Genomic DNA, 19,527 nt, shown 5'->3' with positions numbered 1-19,527 from the left:
TAACATTGTATTAGTTTAAGGTATGCAACATACTGATTTGACATATATATATATTGCAAAACGATTACCACGCCAAGTTTAGTTAACATCTATCACCTCACATAGTTCCAGTTTTTTTTTCTTTGTGATGAGAACTTTTAAGATCTACTCTCTTAGCAACTTTCAAATATGCAATACAGAATTGTTAACTATAGTTGTCATGTTGTACATTACATCCCTAGAACTTACTTATCTTATAACTAGTAGATTGTACCTTTTTAGCATTTCCCCCATCCCTCACTCTCTGTCTCTGGCAATCACCCATCTGTTTTCTGTTTCTATGAGTTCTGTTTTTTTGGATTCAACATATAAATGAGATCACACAGTGTCTATCTTTCTCTGTCTGACTTACTTCATTTAGCATAATGCCTTCAAGGTCTATCCTTGTTGCAGTTGGCAGGACTTCCTTCTTTTTTATGGCTTAATCATATTCCACTGTGTATTTATATCATCTGTTCATCTGCCAGTAGATACTTAGATTGTTTCCATGTCTTGGCTATCAGAAATAATGCTGCAGTGCACATGGGGATGTGGATATCTTTTCGAGATAGTGATTTCATTTCCTTCAGATATATACCCAGAAGTGGAATTGCTGGATCATATGGCAGTTTTTTAAAAAAATGTTTGAAGAACCTTCATACTGTTTTCCATATGGCTGCACCAATTTACATTCTCACCAGTACTGCACAAGCGTTCTCCTTTCTCACCAACACTTAACCTCTTGTCTTTTTGATGATAGCCATTCTAACAGGTGTGAGGTGATATTTCATGTGGTTTGATTTGCATTTTCTTGATGATTAGTGATATTGAGCATCTTTTCATATACCTGTTGGCCATTTGTGTGTCTTCTTTGGAAAGATGTCTATTCAGTTCCTCTGCCCATTTTTTAATTGGATTTTTTTTTTGCTATTGAGTTGTATGTGTTCTTTATATATTTTGGATATTAACCCCTTATCAGATAAATGATTTGCAAATATTTTTTCCCATTCTGTAGGTTGCCTTTTCCTTTTGTTGATGGTTTCCTTTGCTGTGCAAACTTTTGGTTTGATGTAGTCCCAACTTGCTTGTTTTTGCTTTCGTTGCCTTTGCTTTTGGTGTCAAATCCAGAAAACCATTGCCAAGACTGATGTCAAGGAGCTTACCCCTTGTTTTCTTCTAGGACTTTTATGATTTCAGGTCTTATGTTCAAGTCTTTAGTCCATTTTGAGTTGATTTTTGTGTATGATGCAAGATAGGCATCCAGTTTCATTCTTTTACATGTGGCTGTCCAGTTTTCCCAGCACCATTTATTGAAGAGACTATCCTGTCCCCATTGTCTGTTCTTGGCTCCTTTGTTGTAAATTAATTGACCCTATATGTATGGATTTATTTCTTGGTTCTCTATTTTGTTCTGTTGATCTATGTGTCTGTTTTTATGCCAATACCATACTGCTTTGATTAGTATAGCTTTGTAATATAGTTAGAAATCAGGACACACCATGCCTTCAGCTTTATCCATCTTTCTCAAGATTGCTTTGGCTATTTGAGATTTTTTGTGGTTCCATACAAATTTTAGGATTGTTTGTTCTTTTTCTGCAAAAAATGCCATTGAAATTTTGATAAGGATTGTATTGACTCTATAGATTGCTTTGGGTAGTATGGACATTTAAAAAAATGTTAATTATTCTAATCCATGAACACAGAATTTCTTTCCATTTGTTTGTGTCTTCTTCAGTTTCTTTCATCAATGTCTTATAGTTTTAAGTGTATAGATCTTTCACTCCCTTGGTTAAGTTTATTCTTAAGTATATTTTTCTTTTTGAAGTTATCATAAATGGGATTGTTTTCCTAATTTCTCTGATAGTTTATTAGGGTATAGAAATGCAAGTAATTTTTGTGTATTAATTTTGTATCCTGCAACTTTACTGACTTTGTTTATTAGTTCTAACAGTTTCTTATTTTTTGGTGGAGTTTTAAGGCTTTCTATATATAATGTCACCTGCAAATAGGACAGTTTTACTTCTTCCTTTCTGATTTGGATGTCTTTTATTTATTTTTCTTGCCTAATTGCTCTGGCTAGGACTTCCAATACTATGTGGAATAAAAGTGGTGAGAATGGGCATCCTTGTCTTGTCCCTGATCTTTTATACCTGGAATAAATCCCACTTGATGCTTTTAATGTATTGTTGAATTTGGATTGTTAATATTTTGTTGAGGATTCTTCCATCTATGTTCACATGTGATACTGGCCTGTGATTTTCTGTTCTTGTGGTATCCTTGTTTGGTTTTGGTAGTAGTGTAACACTGGGCTTGTAAAATGTGTTTGGAAATGTTCCCTCCTATTTTTTTTTTTTAATTTTTATTTATTTATATTTATTTTTGGCTGTGTTGGGTCTTCGTTTCTGTGCAAGGGCTTTCTCTAGTTGCGGCAAGCGGGGGTCACTCTTCATCGCGGTGCGCGGGCCTCTCACTGTCGGGGCCTCTCTTGTTGCGGAGCACAGGCTCCAGACGCGCAGGCTCAGTAGTTGTGGCTCATGGGCCTAGTTGCTCCGCAGCATGTGGGATCTTCCCAGACCAGGGCTCGAACCCGTGTCCCCTGCATTGGCAGGCAGATTCTCAACCGCTGCGCCACCAGGGAAGCCCTCCCTCCTATTTTTTGGATGGGATTGAGAAGAATTGATATTAATTACTCTTTAAATGTTTGGTAGAATTCCCTAATGAAGCCATCTGGTCGTGGACCTTTTTTTTTGTTGGAAGGTTTTTGCTTAGTTGTTCAATCTTCTTACTAGTAATTCGTCTGTTCAGATTTTCTATTTCTTCATGATTCAGTCTTAGTAGGTTGTATGTTTTTAGGAATCTAAATCTATCCATTTTTTTTAAGTTATCCAATTTGTTGGCATAAAATTGTTCAGAGTAGTCTCTTATGATCCTTTGTATTTGTGTGGTATCATTTGTAATGTCTCCTTTTTCTTTTCTGATTTTATTTATTTGAGTCCTCTCTCTTTGTTCTTGGTCAGTCTAAGTAACGGTTTGCTTATTTTGTTTATCTTTTAAAAAACCAGCTTAGTTTCTTTTCTATTGTATTTTTACTCTCTATTTCATTTATTCCTGCTCTGATCTTTGTTTTTTTCTTTCCTTCTATTAAATTTGGGCTTAGTTTGTTTTTCATTTTATAGTTCCTTGAGGTGTAAAGTTAGGTTGTTTATTTGCAATCTTTCATTTTTCTTATGGAGGTGTTGATTGCTAAAAACTTGACTCTTAGAACTGTCTTTGCTGCATCCCATAAGTTTTGGTGCATAGTTTTCATTTGTCTCAAAATATTTTAATTTTCAATTAAATTATTTGCCTCAAGTTATATTCTGACTTCTCTTTTGATTTCTTTTTTGACCCATTGGTTGTTCAGTAGCATGTTTTTTAATCTCCATGTATTTGTGAATTTTCCAATTTTCTTCTTGTAATTGATTTCTAGTTTCATACCACTTTGGTTGAAAAAGATGCTTGATATGATTTCCATATCCTTAAATTTATTAAGACTTGTTTTGTGGCCTAACATATGATCTGTCCTGGAGAGTGTCCCATGTGTGCTTGAGAAGAATGTGTATTCTTTTGCTTTTGGATGGAATGTTCTATAAATGTCTGTTAAGTCAATCTGATCTAATATGTAATTTAAGTCCAGTGTTCCTTATGATTTTCTGTGTGAATGATCTATCTATTTTTGAAAGTGGGGTATTAAAGTCCCATACTCTAATTTTATTGCTGTTGATTTCTCCCTTCAGGTCTGTTAATATTTGCTTTATATATTTCAGTGCTCCTACGTTGGATGCATAAATTTTTGTTATTTTCAATTGTTTTATAGTATTCTGTTGTATGAGTGAATGATAATTTGTATAACCAGTCGCTTATTGATGGACATCTAATTTTTCCCTGTCCTTTGCTAGTATAATGATCAATACTGTCAAAAAATATCAATTTACATGTGCTTTAAAAAAAATTGAATGCATCAGTATGCTGTCTTCATAGTTCACGTTGGTTTCTTTAAATGTCTCGTTCTTTCTTTCTCATTGGAATTACTTGCAATTGTTTAATTCAGATTTTAGATGTTAGAGTTTTTTTCTCTTCCTTAAACCATATTCCCCCGTTTCAAAGGTTTTACTCACCAGATACATATGGGTGTGGATATTCATATATATCTTATGTTTTCCCGAATTCCTGGTTGTGACAATATGTCTTTAGTTGCTAATGGGAAGTCCAGGATGACATGATTATTTTCTTCCATGATTCCTGTCACTTTTTTCTTTTTTGATCTCAATTCAATCCAGAGTGATTTAAGCAATCTTCCTTTTTGCTTCCTTAACTGTCAGTACTTCTGAGAAAATATAATTATATCAAGTTAATAATTCATTAAATAGTATATGGAAATTATATATAAATAACTATATTTAAATTATGATTATATTTTTCAAAGTCAACTTTATGTAGGAAAAAGGAGTCAATACTAGACAATGCACCACAATGTTAAAGAGTGGTTGTATTTGGTGACAGGATGAAAAGTGATTTTCTTTGTTTTTCTGTGTTTACCAGATTTTTTAAAAAATGTGTAACTTTTAAACTTAAAGCAAAAGTTTAAAAAATATGTTAGATATTCTGCTTCTAGAAAAATTATATTTTCAGCAAATGTTTGGATGATTGAAAATCTCCCAGCTTTTAGAAAAGTTATATTTTCAGCAAATGTTTGGATGATTGAAATTGTGCTAATTTGGGAAACTGTGTTAGGAAAATAATGTCCATATCCTCAGGCTGGCCCATGATCTATTGCCTCTTTTCAAGATGATATAATGTCTGTTTTTCTTTTGTTTTGTCCTTGTCCAAGAGTGCTCCACAATCTCAGAATAAACCAAAAGCCATCATGCACTAAGATGTGTGCACCTACACCCACATGCAAGCATCTCCCTCACACTCACACAAACACTTTCTCTCTCACGTACACAAACACACACACAACTACTCATCCGAAGTTCTCTATTATGCCTGAAAGTAGGCAGCACTAAGGCCAACTACAAATATTATTCATCAAATCTGGACACATTTCTTCAGGCTTTTTCTGGTAACTGTAGATAGAAACTGATTGTTTGTAGAGGAGAATATGTTTATCCATTAGATACAGACTGAAGATATTTTCAAAAAGTTATATTCATGAATGCTGCATCGAAATTGTGATATGCAGAGAGAAGTTCTTAAATAGTGACAAAACTATAAAATATTAATAGGAGACTGGATTATGTCTACAGGGCACTTGTCTTGTGTAAGTTATAAAACTTAAAGTCAAGAGGATTTCTCATTTGTGAGACCCTTGTGTAAGGACATGTAAACATTCCTTTGCATTTATAAAGAGAAAGCTGGTTTCTATGCAAAAGATCCTTTGAATTTAAAAAGACAAAGTCTGATTTCTATGGTTATTTTCCTAGTAAATTTGCCATATTAAACATACAACTTTTGGGAATTCCCTGGTGGTCCAGTGGTTAGGACTCCATGCTTCCACTGCAGGGGGCACAGGTTCAGTCCCTCACTGGCGAACTAAGATCACGCATGCTGTGCAGCACAGCCAAAATAAATAAATAAATAAGCAAACATACAAGTTTTATCTGGATTCAGACCTAAGAATTTTGTGTTATTACTTCTGGAGATGCTGTATATCATCCTGATAGCCTTGCTGTCTATTTAGGGACCTTTGTGGGTTATACAGAAGTAGAGTAGCTAGACCAGTTTTGAAAATTAAGAGATTTTCTCATCCAAGCCAAGTTTTAGAGTATGGTGATTAAGAACCTGGGCTCTGATGATAGATCTCATTTCAAATCCCAGATCTACAACATATTAGCAGTGTGACTTTGGGTAAGTCATTTAACTTTTTTAAAGATCCATTTCCTTCCCATCTAATTTTGAGAGCCAAGCAGGATAATATATGTAAAGCATTGAGCAGTGCCTATCATACTCAATAAATGTGAGCTACATAATAATTGTTGTTACTATGAGTACCAATAATACTATAAAGGGCTACCTGGATGTACCTTCTCATCCCCAGTGCTCTCAACTCTGGATAACATTTATTCTGTAGAGCCATGGGGACTTGCCTCAGGCCATGCCTCCCTGATGATTAGCTTCTTCTACTTGATCAATTCTGCTTTGTCCAGGCAGGGGAATTACACAAACAACAAAGTGATCGTTTACTAGGAATGCTGTAAGCTTTAGCACAGCTTTAAAGTTGATGGACAGAAGCATCTCTGAAGCACATTAGTAATTTGATTTAAAAGAAAAAGCTAAATATTAAAAAGTGGGCATAGCCCAAAGTTACTGTAGGCATTTTCAAAGCATTTGAGAATGTTTTAGAAGTTATCTATAGTCCAGGTACAGCATAAACCTCTTTCTCTTTAACATACAGCCCATGGGACATAAAGAGACTCTCTCTGCACTTATGAAAGCAGTTCTTATGGGTCAGTTCCATTTCTCATTTGAAAGGAAAACTCTTGCACCTGGGCAAGCCTTTCCTGGTAACAGAAGCCAAAGGCAATGTTTGGATCTACCATTAAATTAGAGACTGTTGGAAGTTCTAGAAACAAAAACCCCATTTGTTCCAGAAATAGCACTATTTAAAGAGTGCCTGGCACACAGTAGGTCCTCAAATTATATTTGGTGAGTGAATGAATGAATGAACGAAAGGATGGATGAGGAGGTAACTTGGTGGTGTCTCTCTTTGTATTTTGACTTCAGAGGCACCAGAAACTGTTCAGCCAGGTGCCACGGCCCAGCCTGCCAGCTCACATTCTTTGCCACACATTAAGCAGCAGCTGCGGAATGAAGACTGCTACCACGGCAAGCTGAGCAGGAAAGCAGCAGAGAGCCTCTTGGTAAAGGATGGGGACTTTTTGGTTCGAGAGAGTGCAACATCTCCTGGCCAATATGTGCTGAGTGGGCTACAGGGAGGCCAGGCAAAACATCTTCTCCTGGTGGATCCTGAAGGCAAGGTATTATTGACCCCCATTAGAGTTTCACAGGATCTTGTGATTCAGGTTACTCTGAATGATAGGTCTAAAGCCTGATACTGAAGAGTGTTTAAGGTTAAGGGTTTACTTTTTCTTGAACCCTCCAGCTAGAGCAGGAAGTGGTAAATAGAGGCTAATGGAGGGGTTTGAGTGGGAGCCACCCTAGAGGATCACTTAGAGGACAGCCTCTTTCTGCCCTTCTCAGTGCAATTCAGTGAGTTAAATGAATACCTCCTACATGGAAGTACAGGGATTCGTAGTTAACTATTGATCAGTATCACATACAGAGTCCTTGCTCTCAGGTGCTTATAATTTCATAAGACAGATGCTTAAATAATTAAGGATGAATAACATAAGAATGGTTCAACCAAAGCATTATGGTGTTTCTCAGGATAGAAGGGGGTGCTCCGGTTGAGGCAAAGTGAAAAGGCTTCTTGCAGGGTCTGACATGTAAGAGGAACCTTGAAAGAGGGCAAACATTTTAAAGGGAGACATTTGGAGCATAGGGAAGGAATCACAGGAGCAAACAGAGCAGTAGAATGGTATTAAATCAAATAAAAGAGGTATGGCTAGAGCAGAGGATACCTGTAGACAGAAATGATCCTGGACAAAAAACAATTATCAAAATAGTAATAGTAAGTTCTTCTCTATAAATAATTACTTTAAATGTAAATGGATTAAACTTCCCAAACAAAAGACGCAGAATAACTGGATGGAGAGCTAAATGGACAAGATCCAACTATATGTATGTTATTTATAGGAGGCTCACTTTAGATTTAAGGACACACATAGGCTGAAGGTGAAAGGATGGAAAAAGATATTACATGCAAATAATAACCAAAAGAGAGCAGAGGTGGTCATTCTTTTATGACGCAAAATATTTATAGGAATATATATGATAGAATGTATCAAAAAGTAACATGGCAAAAAGGTTGCTTGCAAACTTGGATTGGGTGACAGTGTTTACCATTTTCCTAACTGGGAATGGCAGTTGCTTTAAAAAGGTAATGGGGGGGGACCTTAAAGATGGCAGAGGAGTAAGACGTGGACATCACCTTCCTTCCCACAAATACATCAAAAATACATCTACATGTGGAACAACTCCTACAGAACACCTACTGAATGCTGGCAGAAGACCTCAGACTTCCCAAAAGCAAGAAACTCCCCATGTACCTGGGTAGGGCAAAAGAAAAAAGAAAAATCAGAGACAAAAGAATAGGGACGGGACCTGCACCTCTGGGAGGGAGCTGTGAAGGAGGAAAAGTTTCCACACACTAGGAAGCCCCTTCACTGGAGGAGACGGGGGGTGGGTCGGGGGGAAGCTTCGGAGCCATGGAGGAGAGCACAGCAACAGGGGTGTAGAGGGCAAAGTGGAGAGATTCCTGCACAGAGGATCCGTGCTGACCAGCACTCACCAGCCTGAGAGGCTTGTCTGCTCACCCGCTGGGGCAGGCGGGGGCTGGGAGCTGAGGCTTGGGCTTCGGAGGTCAGATCCCAGGGAGAGGACTGGGGTTGGCTGAGTGAACACAACCTGAAGGGGGCTAGTGTGCCACAGCTAGCCAGGAGGGAGTCCAGGAAAAAGTCTGGAACGCCTAAGAGGCAAGAGACCATTGTTTTGGGGTTCGCGACGAGAGGGGATTCAGAGCACCGCCTAAACGAGCTCTGGAGATGGGCAGGAGACACAGCTATCAGCATGGACACCAGAGACAGCTGTGAAATGCTAAGGCTGCTGCTGCAGCCACCAAGAAGCCTGTGTGCAAGCACAGGTCACTATCCACACCTCCCCTCCTGGGAGCCTCTGCAGCCCGCCACTACCAGGGTCCCATGATCCATGGACAACTTCCCCAGGAGAACACATGGTGTGCCTCAGGCTTTTGCAACGTCATGCTCGCCCCGCATTCCGTACCCCTCCCTCCGCCCGGCCTGAGTGAGCCAGAGGCCCCTAATTAGCCACTCCTTTAACTGCCTTCTGTCTGGGTGAAGGGCAGAAACCAGAGGGCGACCTACATGAAGAGGCCGGGCCAAATCCACAGCTGAACCCAGGAGCTGTGCGAACAAAGAAGAGAAAGGGAAATCTCTCCCAGCAGCTTCAGGAGCAGCGGATTAAATCTCCACAATCAGCTTCATGTACCCTGCATCTGTGGAATACCTGAATAGACAATGAATCATCCCAAAATTGAGGCGGTGGACTTTGGGAGCAACTGTAGACTTGGGGTTTGCTTTCTGCGCCTAATTTGTTTCTGGTTTTATGTTTATCTTAGTTTGGTATTTAGAGCTTATTATCATTGGTAGATTTGTTTATTGATTTGGTGGTTCTCTTCCTTTTTTAAAAAATATATATATATATTTTTTTTCCTTATTCTCTTTTTGTGAGTGTGAATGTTTATTCTTCTTTGTGTGATTTTGTCCGTATAGGTTTGCTTTCACCATTTCTCCTAGGATTCTGTCTGTCCATTTTTTTTTTTTTTAGTGTAGTTTTTAGCACTTGTTATCATTGGTGGATTTGTTTATTAGTTTGGTTGCTCTCTTCTTTCTTTTTTTAAAATTTATTTTTATTTTTTTAATTACTTTTTAGTTTTTTTATTTTAATAATATTTATTTTTTATTTTAAAAATTTTATTTAGTTTTTTCTTTTCTTTCTTTCTTTCTTTTTTCTCTCTTTTCTTCTCAGCCTTGTGGCTGACAGGGTCTTGGTGCTCTGGCCAGGTATCAAGCCTGAGCCTCTGAGGTGGGGGAGCCAAGTTCAGGACATTGGTCCACCAGAGACCTCCTGGCCCCACGTAATATCAATCGGTGAGAGCTCTCCCAGAGCTCTCCGTCTCAAAGCTGAGACCCAGCTCCACTGAACGACCAGCAAGCTCCAGTGCTGGACACCACATGCCAAACAATTAGCAAGACAGGAACACAACTCCACCCATTAGCAGAGAGACTGCCTGAAATCATACTACATTCACAGACACCCCAAAACACACCACCGGACGCGGTCCTGCCCACCAGAAAGACAAGATCCAGCCTCATCCACCAGAACACAGGCACCAGTTTCCTCCACCAGGAAGCCTACACAACCCACTGAACCAGCCTTACCTACTGGGGGCAGACACCAAAAACGGGAACTACGACCCTGCAGCCTGCAAAAAGGAGACCCCAAACACAGTAACTTAAGCAAAATGAGAAGACAGAGAAATGCACAGCAGATGAAGGAGCAAGGTAAAAACCCACCCGACCAAACAAATGAAGAGGAAATAGGCAATCTACCTGAAAAAGAATTCAGAGTAATGATAGTAAAAGTAAAGATGATCCAAAATCTTGGAAATAGAATGGAGAAACTATAAGAAAGGTTAAACAAGGACTTAGAAGAACTAAGGAGCAAACAAACAATGATGAACAACACAATAAATGAAATTAACGATTCTCTAGAAGGAATCAATAGCAGAATAACTGAGGCAGATGAACAGATAAATGACCTGGAAGACAAAATAGTGCAAATAACTACCGCAGAGCAGAATAAAGAAAAAAGAATGAAACGAATTGAGAACAGTCTCAGAGACCTCTGGGACAACATTAAATGCACCAACATTTGAATTATAGGGGTCCCAGAAGAAGAGAAAAAGAAAGGGACTAAGAAAATATTTGAAGAGATTATAGTTGAAAACTTCCCTAATATGGGAAAGGAAATAGTCAATCAAGTCCAGGAAGCACAGAGAGTCCCATACAGGATAAATCCAAGGAGAAACACGCCAAGACACATATTAATCAAACTATCAAAAATTAAATACAAAGAAAAAGTATTAAAAGCAGCAAGGGAAAAACAACAAATAACATACAAGGGAATCCCCATAAGGTTAACAGCTGATCTTTCAGCAGAAACTCTGCAAGCCAGAAGGGAGTGGCAGGACATGTTTAAAGCGATGAAAGGGAAAAACCTACAACCAAGATTACTCTACCCAGCAAGGATCTCATTCAGATTCAATGGAGAAATTAAAACCTTTACAGACAAGCAAAAGCTAAGAGAGTTCAGCACCACCAAACCAGCTTTACAACAGATGCTAAAGGAACTTCTCTAGGCAGGAAACACAAGAGAAGGAAAAGACCTACAATAACGAGCCCAAAACAATTAAGAAAATGGTAATAGGAACATACATATTGATAATTACCTTAAATGTAAATGAATTAAATGCTCCAACCAAAAGACATAGACTGGCTGAATGGATACAAAAACAATACCTCTATATTTGCTGTCTACAAGAGCCCCACTTCAGACCTAGGGACACATACAGACTGAAAGTGAGGGTATGGAAAAAGATATTCCATGCAAATGGAAATCATAAGAAAGCTGGAGTAGCATTTCTCCTATCAAACAAAATAGACTTTAAAATAAAGACTATTACAAGAGACAAAGAAGGACACTACATAATGATCAAGGGATCAATCCAAGATAAAGATATAACAATTGTACATATTTATGCACCCAACATAGGAGCACCTCAATACATAAGGCAAATGCTAACAGCCATAAAAGGGGAAATTGACAGTAACACAGTCATAGTAGGGGACTTTAACACCCCACTTTCACCAATGGGCAGTTCATCCAAAATGAAAATAAATAAGGAAACACAAGTTTTAAATGATATATTAAACAAGATGGACTTAATTGATATTTATAGGTCATTCCATCCAAAAACAACAGAATACACTTTCTTCTCAAGTGCTCGTGGAACATTCTCCAGGATAGATCATATCTTGGATCACAAATCAAGCCTTGGTAAATTTAAGAAAATTGAAACCGTATCAGGTATCTTCTACAACCACAATGCTATGAGACTAGATATCAATTACAGGAAAAAAATCTGTAAAAAATGCAAACACATAGAGGCTAAACAATACACTACTAAATAACCAAGAGATCACTGAAGAAATCAAAGAGGAAATCAAAAAATACCTAGAAACAAATGACAGTGAAAATGCAATGACCCAAAACCTATGGGATGCAGCCAAAGCAGTTCTAAGAGGGAATTTTATAGCAATACAACCTACCTCAAGGAAAAAGAAACATCTCAAGTAAACAAGCTAATCTTACACCTAAAGTAATTAGAGAAAGAAGAACAAAAAAACCCCCCAAAGTTAGCAGAAGGAAAGAAATCATAAAGATCAGATCAGAAATAAATGAAAAAGAAATGAAGGAAATGATAGCAAACATCAGTAAAACTAAAAGCTGGTTCTTTGAGAAGATAAGCAAAATGGATAAACCATTAGCCAGACTCATCAAGAAAAAAAGGAAAAACACTCAAATCAATAGAATTAGAAATGAAAAAGGAGAAGTAACAACTGACACTGGAGAAATACAAAGCATCATGAGAGATTACTACAAGCAACTCTATGCCAATAAAATGGACAACCTGGAAGAAATGGACAAATTCTTAGGAAAGCACAACTTTCTGAGACTGAACCAGGAAGAAATAGAAAATATAAACAGACCAATCAGAAGCACTGAAATTGAGACTGTGATTAAAAACCTTCCAACAAACAAAAGCCCAGGACCAGATGGCTTCACAGGAGAATTCTATCAAACATTTAGAGAAGAGCTAACACCTATCCTTCTCAAACTCTTCCAAAATATAGCAGAGGGAGGAACACTCCCAAACTCATTCTACGAGGCCACCATCACCCTGATACCAAAACCAGACAAAGATGTCACAGAAGAAGAAAACTACAGACCAATATCACTGATGAACACAGATGTAAAAATCCTCAACAAAATACTAGCAAACAGAATCCAACAGCACATTAAAAGGATCATACACCATGATAAAGTGGGGTTTATCCCAGGAATGCAAGGACTCTTCAATATGCACAAATCAGTCAATGTGATAAACCATATTAACAAATTGAAGGATAAAAACCATATGATCATCTCAATAGATGCAGCAAAAGCTTTTGACAAAATTCAACCCCCATTTATGATACAAACCTTCCAGAGAGTAGGCATAGGGGGAACTTATCTCAACATAATAAAGGCATACGTAACAAACCGACAGCCAACATCATTCTCAATGGTGAAAAACTGAAACCATTTCCTCTAAGATCAGGAACAAGACAAGGTTGCCCACTCTCAACACAGTTATTCAACAGAGTTTTGGAAGTTTTAGCCACAGCAATCAGAGAAGAAAAAGAAATAAAAGGAATCCAAATCAGAAAAAGAAGAAGTAAAACTGTCACTGTTTGCAGATGACATGATACTATACATAGAGAATCCTAAAGATGCTACCAGAAAACCACTAGACCTAATCAATGAATTAGGTAGAGTAGCAGGATACAAAATTAATGCACAGAAATCTCTTGCATTCCTATACATTAATGATGAAAAATTTGGAAGAGAAATTAAGGAAACACTCCCATTTACCATTGCAACAAAAAGAGTAAAATACCTAGGAATAAACCTACCAAAGGAGACAAAATACCTGTATGCAGAAAAGTATAAGACACTGATGAAAGAAATTAAAGATGATACAAACAGATGGAGAGATATACCATGTTCTTGGATTGGAAGAATCAACATTGTGAAAATGACTCTACTACTGAAAGCAATCTACGGATTCACAGAAATCTCTGTCAAACTACCAATGGCATTTTTCACAGAACTAGAACAAAAAATTTCACAATTTGTATGGAAACACAAAAGACCCCGAATAGCCAAAGCAATCTTGAGAAAGAAAAACAGAGCCTGAGGAATCAGGTTTCTTGACTTCAGACTATACTACAAAGTTACAGTAATCAAGACAGTATGGTACTGGCACAAAAACAGAAATATAGATCAATGGAAGAGGATAGAAAGCCCAGAGGTAAACCCACGCACATATGGTCACCTTATCTTTGATAAAGGAGGCAAGAATATACAATGGAGAAAAGACAGTCTCTTCAATAAGTGGTGCTGGGAAAACTGGACAGCTACATGTAAAAGAATGAAATTAGAACACTCCCTAACACCATACACAAAAATAAACTCAAAATGGATTAAAGACCTAAATGTAAGGCCAGACACTATAAAACTCTTAGAGGAACACATAGGCAGAACACTCTGTGACATAAATCACAGCAAGATCGTCTCTGACCCACCTCCTAGAGAAATGGAAATAAAAACAAAAATAAACAAATGGGACCTAATGAAACTTAAAAGCTTTTGCACAGCAAAGGAAACCATAAACAAGACGGAAAGACAACCCTCAGAATGGGAGAAAATATTTGCAAATGAAGCAATTGACAAAGGATAATCTCCAAAATATACAAGCAGCTCATGCAGCTCGATATCAAAAAAAACAAACAACCCACTCCAAAAATGGGCAGAAGACCTAAATAGACATTCTCCAAAGAAGATATACAGATTGCCAACAAACACATGTAAGGATGTTCAACATCACTAATCATTAGAGAAATGCAAATCAAAACTACAATGAGGTATCACCTCACACTGGTCAGAATGGCCATCATCAAAAAATCTACAAACAATAAATGCTGGAGATGGTGTGGAGAAAAGGGAACCCTCTTGCACTATTGGTGGGAATGTAAATTGATACAGCCACTATGGAGAACAGTATGGAGGCCTTAAAAACCTAAAACTAGAACTACCATATGACCCAGCAATTCTACTACTGGGCATATACCCTGAGAAAACCATAGTTCAAAAAGAGTCATGTACCACAATATTTATTGGAGCTCTATTTACAATAGCCAGGACATGGAAGCAATCTAAGTGTCCATCGACAGATGAATGGATAAGAGAAAGAAGATGTGACAGATATATACAATGGAATATTACTGAGCCATAAAAAGAAACGAAATTGAGTTATTTGTAGTGAGACAGATGGACCTAGAGACTGTCATACAGAGTGAAGTAAGTCAGAAAGAGAAAAACAAATACCATATGATAGCACATATATGTGGAATCTAAAAAAAAAAAAAATGTTTCCGAAGAACCTTGGACAGGAATAAAGATGCAGACGTAGAGAATGGACTTGAGGACATGGGGAGGGGGAAGGGTAAGCTGGGATGAAGTGAGAGAGTGGCATGGACATATATACACTACCAAATGTAAAATAGCTATTGGGAAGCAGGTGCGTAGCACGGGGAGATCAGCTCGGTGCTTTGTGTCCACCTAGAGGGGTGGGATAGGGAGGGTGGCAGGGAGATGCAAGAGGAGGGGATATTGGGATATATGTGTATATATAGCTGATTCACTTTGTTATAAAGCAGAAACTAACACACCATTGTAAAGCAATTATACTCCAATAAAAGGTAATTGGGGGGACTTTCCTGGTGGTCCAGTGGTTAAGACTTTGCCTTCCAATGCAGGCAGGTGTGGGTTCGATCCCCGGTCAGAGAGCTAAGATTCCACATGCCTCAGGGCCAAAAAAAACCCAAAAAACCAGAAATATAAAACAGAAGCAATATTGTAACAAATTCAATAAAGACTTTAAAAATGGTCCACATCAAACAAAAAAATCTTAAAAAAAAATGTAATTGGGAATGAGAAAATTGTTTACTAAGGGATCCAGAATTGCAAAGTACCTTTACTTTTCTTTATTCAGCAGTTACCTCATTCAAGGATATGTCTGTTTTTACCCTATGATTGTTTATGCCTTTCAGGAGAACCATTATCATTTAACCTAAATACATTTGTATTTCCTTTTCAAGGTGAGGACCAAGGATCATGTATTTGATAATGTTGGCCACCTTATCAGATACCACATGGATAATAGTTTGCCAATCATCTCTTCTGGAAGCGAAGTAAGCCTTAAACAACCAGTGAGAAAAGATAATAATCCAGTACTTTTGCATTCCAACAAATGACAGTATGGAAGTGCCATCACACTGATACTTCAGGAAAGTCCATTTTGTATTAGGACACAAAGGTAATTCACACTTGGTTTCTAGATAAATTAGAGCACAAACTGTGAAGTGTATCTTTCTGAGACCATCATGGACTAGGTCCTTTATAAAACAAAGAACTAACAAAAATTGATCTTCAGAAAGTGAAAATCAGAAAAGGGGAAGAGGATGGGTCCCTTTGAAAAGAAAGTATACATATGCACGGATGTCACTTTTTAAGGCCATATTGCATTGATAACAAGCTAAAAAAAAGCACAATTAAAATTTCACGTGCTGAAGACAACTTGAAGGAACTGCTGGGGCAGTGGTATGTGCCTTTCAACTTGATAATTTGGGGACATTTTCATATTGGGGAGATTAGTTCTAAATGTCTTCATATTCTATAACTATAGAACCATTTGCCAAAAAAGTTTTTCCTTGTTATAAAAATAAGAAGCCATTTGCTTAATAGTTACTGACTTTATTACATTTTCTGTTTGGTAACACTTTCACCTCAGTGTTAAAATAAATTTGACATTGAATTTGGACTCTGTCTATACCAGTGGAATCAAATCAAGGGCCACTGAAAGCAATGGTCAGTTTCATTGGCCTGTCCCATTTGCTGTTTAAAGGGTTGGAGCCCAGATTCTTTGGCCTAGTATTTCTCAGTCTTTGCTGTTTGGACTGTTTGTATGCAACATATGACAAACTAAAGAAGCCAAATCTATGTCATTTCTGATTTCATCGTATTTCTCCCTCCTTCCCTCTCCCCCTCATCCTTCCTCCCCAAAAAAGAGCTCATGAGTGCATGGATTTAAAAGATGGCAAACAAACCAGTGTTCTTCATGTTCAGTCTCCAAATTGGTTCCATTCTTATTTAAAGCACCGAATTTATTTTAAAGTATGGGGAAATATCCCCTTGATTGGTGGTGACTCATAGGCCCTCATCTACATGTATCCTTAGCACCTTTTCTAGATATGACCAGACAAAATGTACCAGGGAGAAAACACTGAATGAAACAATTGGAAAGGTTTGACACATGCAGGCACACTTGGTAAACCAATGATGTAATGAAGCGTTGTGTAGGGAAAAGCGCTGGACTGGGTCTCAGTGTGACCTTGAGCAACTTGCTGAACCTGTCTGGACTCCAGTTTCCTTGTCTATAAAATGAGGGAGCTGGGCTAGGTGAATTCATAGGTCCATTTCAGCCCTAACATAATTTATAAAAGGCAAATTTTTCATTTATTAGGGGTCAGTGTTGATAACCAGTCTGTATAATTAAGCTGGAAACTGCAGCTTTTTCCTTTAGTCTGTGTCTGTACTCATTGAGATCATCATTCAGGTAGCAGAGATCTGGAGCCTCTCAGTCAAAAACATTGAAACTTTGGAAAAACATAAGTGATGGTAGTAGAAGTAGATTTGGTTATTTTGAGTGGCAGAAAACAGCTTCAGTCTCAGCCCTCTACCTGCCTTTGCATACAGAGATATGGCCACTATTTTAGAGTTTTTTTTGTTTTGTTTTTGTTTTTTTATCTTGAGTTATCTGGACAATTGCCTTAACTCCACTTCACTTTGGATGTGTAGATACAACTTAATCTTTGTAATTGTGAAATGTTTGCTAAGTTTTAAGTAAAATATGAGAAACTTCTTTCGCATAGAAATCATCAGAAACCAAGCACACTGAACTCTTAATATTTTTATGTGAAGGTTTATGCTTTTATTTTACTTTTACTGCCATTGGCTTCTTAGATAGGTTTGTTTCCTTTTATACAACTAGGAAGCAATGTATTTTTCCTCAATTTTGCATACACCGTAGTTCTTGATTATTTGTCCTCGTAAAGGGGATGAGCATGGGTATAAATCAGCGAAGTTTATGGGTGATCTAATTATCTTAACAGAGGCAGAGCAGGGCTGTGGTCTCATTCTGGTTGAGCAGAGTGGTAACTGGGTGGCCAGAAGAAGTTCTTGATAGAAGCTGATGCAAAGAGTATAGCTGACACATAGATGGTCAGTGTTGACTGTAACGGTGTGGTAGTTGGACGAGCAAACGCCACACTTGCAAAAACGGGCACAGTTAAAGGGAAACAACAAAAGAAGTGTTTGCCTGCATGCTCTTTTAATGTCACATCCTTATCTTCATCTGTCTTAAGGTGGAAATCCATTTGCGTATAAATACCTGTAAACAACTTTAAAAAAAAAATAAATGATTATTGCTTTGTGACGACTGACAGTATATGTCTGATGTTTGGGATTTGGAAAATGTGTCGTTTGTAGGATGCATCAGGGTCCTGACAGGAAACAGATGGCTCACTTAAATTGGGTGACTAGAGGAGAGTTTGATAAAGGGACTATTGACAAAGGTGTGGGCGAAGTATGGGGAAGCCACAAGGGAGGATGCAGTGCTCTTCAGCCAGTGAAGGAGTAGGGGAGGGAGCAGTAACAGAATCTGGAGAGAGAGCTGTGTGAAAGGGCTGCCTTTTAGGAGCTGTGGCCTACAGAGGAGGCACTTAACCAGCCCTGGGGACTCCACTGGGAGGAGGCTAAGGGGCATTATACTCAGACGACGAAGGATAGCCTTTCAGCAAATGATGCTGGAGCAACGGTACATCTGTAGGCAAAAGAATGAACCTCACACTTTATGTAAACATTAGCTCAAATGGATTATGGACTTAAATGCGAAATGTAAAACTGTGATAACTTTTAGGAAAGAAAAACATAGAGGAAAGTCTTCAGGATATAAGGCAAGGCAAAGAGTCCTTAGACACGATCTGTTAAGGAAAAACTGGTATGTTGTACTTCATCAAAAGTACACATTTTTGAGAATTCGTGGTGGTCCAGTGGTTAGGAATTTGCACTCTCACTGCCGAGGGCCTGGGTTCAATCCCTGGTCAGGAACAAGCCAAAAAAAAAAAGAGAGAGAGAGAGAAAAAAATACAAAGTTTTGCTCTGTGAAAGCTCTGATAAGAGGATGAAGGACAAGCTGTGGACTGGGAGGAAATATTTGCAAACCAAATGTCTAGAATAAATAAAAAGCTCTTAAAACTCAACATAAAAACTCTAATTAGAAAATGGGCAAAAAACATGCATAGACATTTCACTGAAGGTATACAGATGGCAAAAAGCAGGTGAAAATATATTTAACATCATTAGGCAGTAGGGAAATGCAAACTGAAATCACAGTGAGATATTACTGCACACATAACAGAACGCGTAAAGGAAAAATAACGACAACACTAAATGTTGGCTAGGATGAGAAGAAAGTAGATCATACATATATTCCTGGGGAGAATGTAAAATAGTGCAGCCAGTCCAGAAAGCAGTTTGGTAGTTTATTAAAAAAGTAAACATGCAACTTAACATTCAACCCAATAATTGTATTCCTGTGCATTGATCACAGAGAAATAAAAAGTTATGTTCACACAAAAACTTGTACAGGAGTGTTTATAGTAGCGCTGTTTGTAATGACCTAAAACTGGAAAAGTCTCCAATGTTCCTTCGGTGTGTGAATGTTACACAAACTGTGGTACATCCGTACCATGGAATACTACTCAGCAGTAAAAAAGAATGAGACGATGAGATGCTGATACAACCACTTAGATGATCTTCAGA

The 19,527-nt window shown here is 37.9% G+C and overlaps 1 protein-coding gene across 1 annotated transcript in view; it reads left to right on the top strand.

Annotated features, from left to right (window-relative positions):
• Positions 1-18,096, top strand: part of SHC4 (SHC adaptor protein 4) — a 130,074-nt gene extending 111,978 nt beyond the window's left edge. Inside the window, exons 11-12 of the mRNA XM_068551193.1 lie at positions 6,784-7,037; positions 15,744-18,096. Of these exons, the coding sequence (XP_068407294.1) occupies positions 6,784-7,037; positions 15,744-15,899 (410 nt within the window). The 3' untranslated portion in view covers positions 15,900-18,096. The remainder of the gene's footprint in view (positions 1-6,783; positions 7,038-15,743) is intronic.
• Positions 18,097-19,527: the final 1,431 nt, after the last annotated feature.

The sequence above is a fragment of the Eschrichtius robustus genome, chromosome 1 (genome assembly GCF_028021215.1).
Source record: "Eschrichtius robustus isolate mEscRob2 chromosome 1, mEscRob2.pri, whole genome shotgun sequence".
NCBI lineage: Eukaryota > Metazoa > Chordata > Mammalia > Artiodactyla > Eschrichtiidae > Eschrichtius > Eschrichtius robustus.
This window is presented reverse-complemented; position numbering and strand designations above follow the sequence as displayed.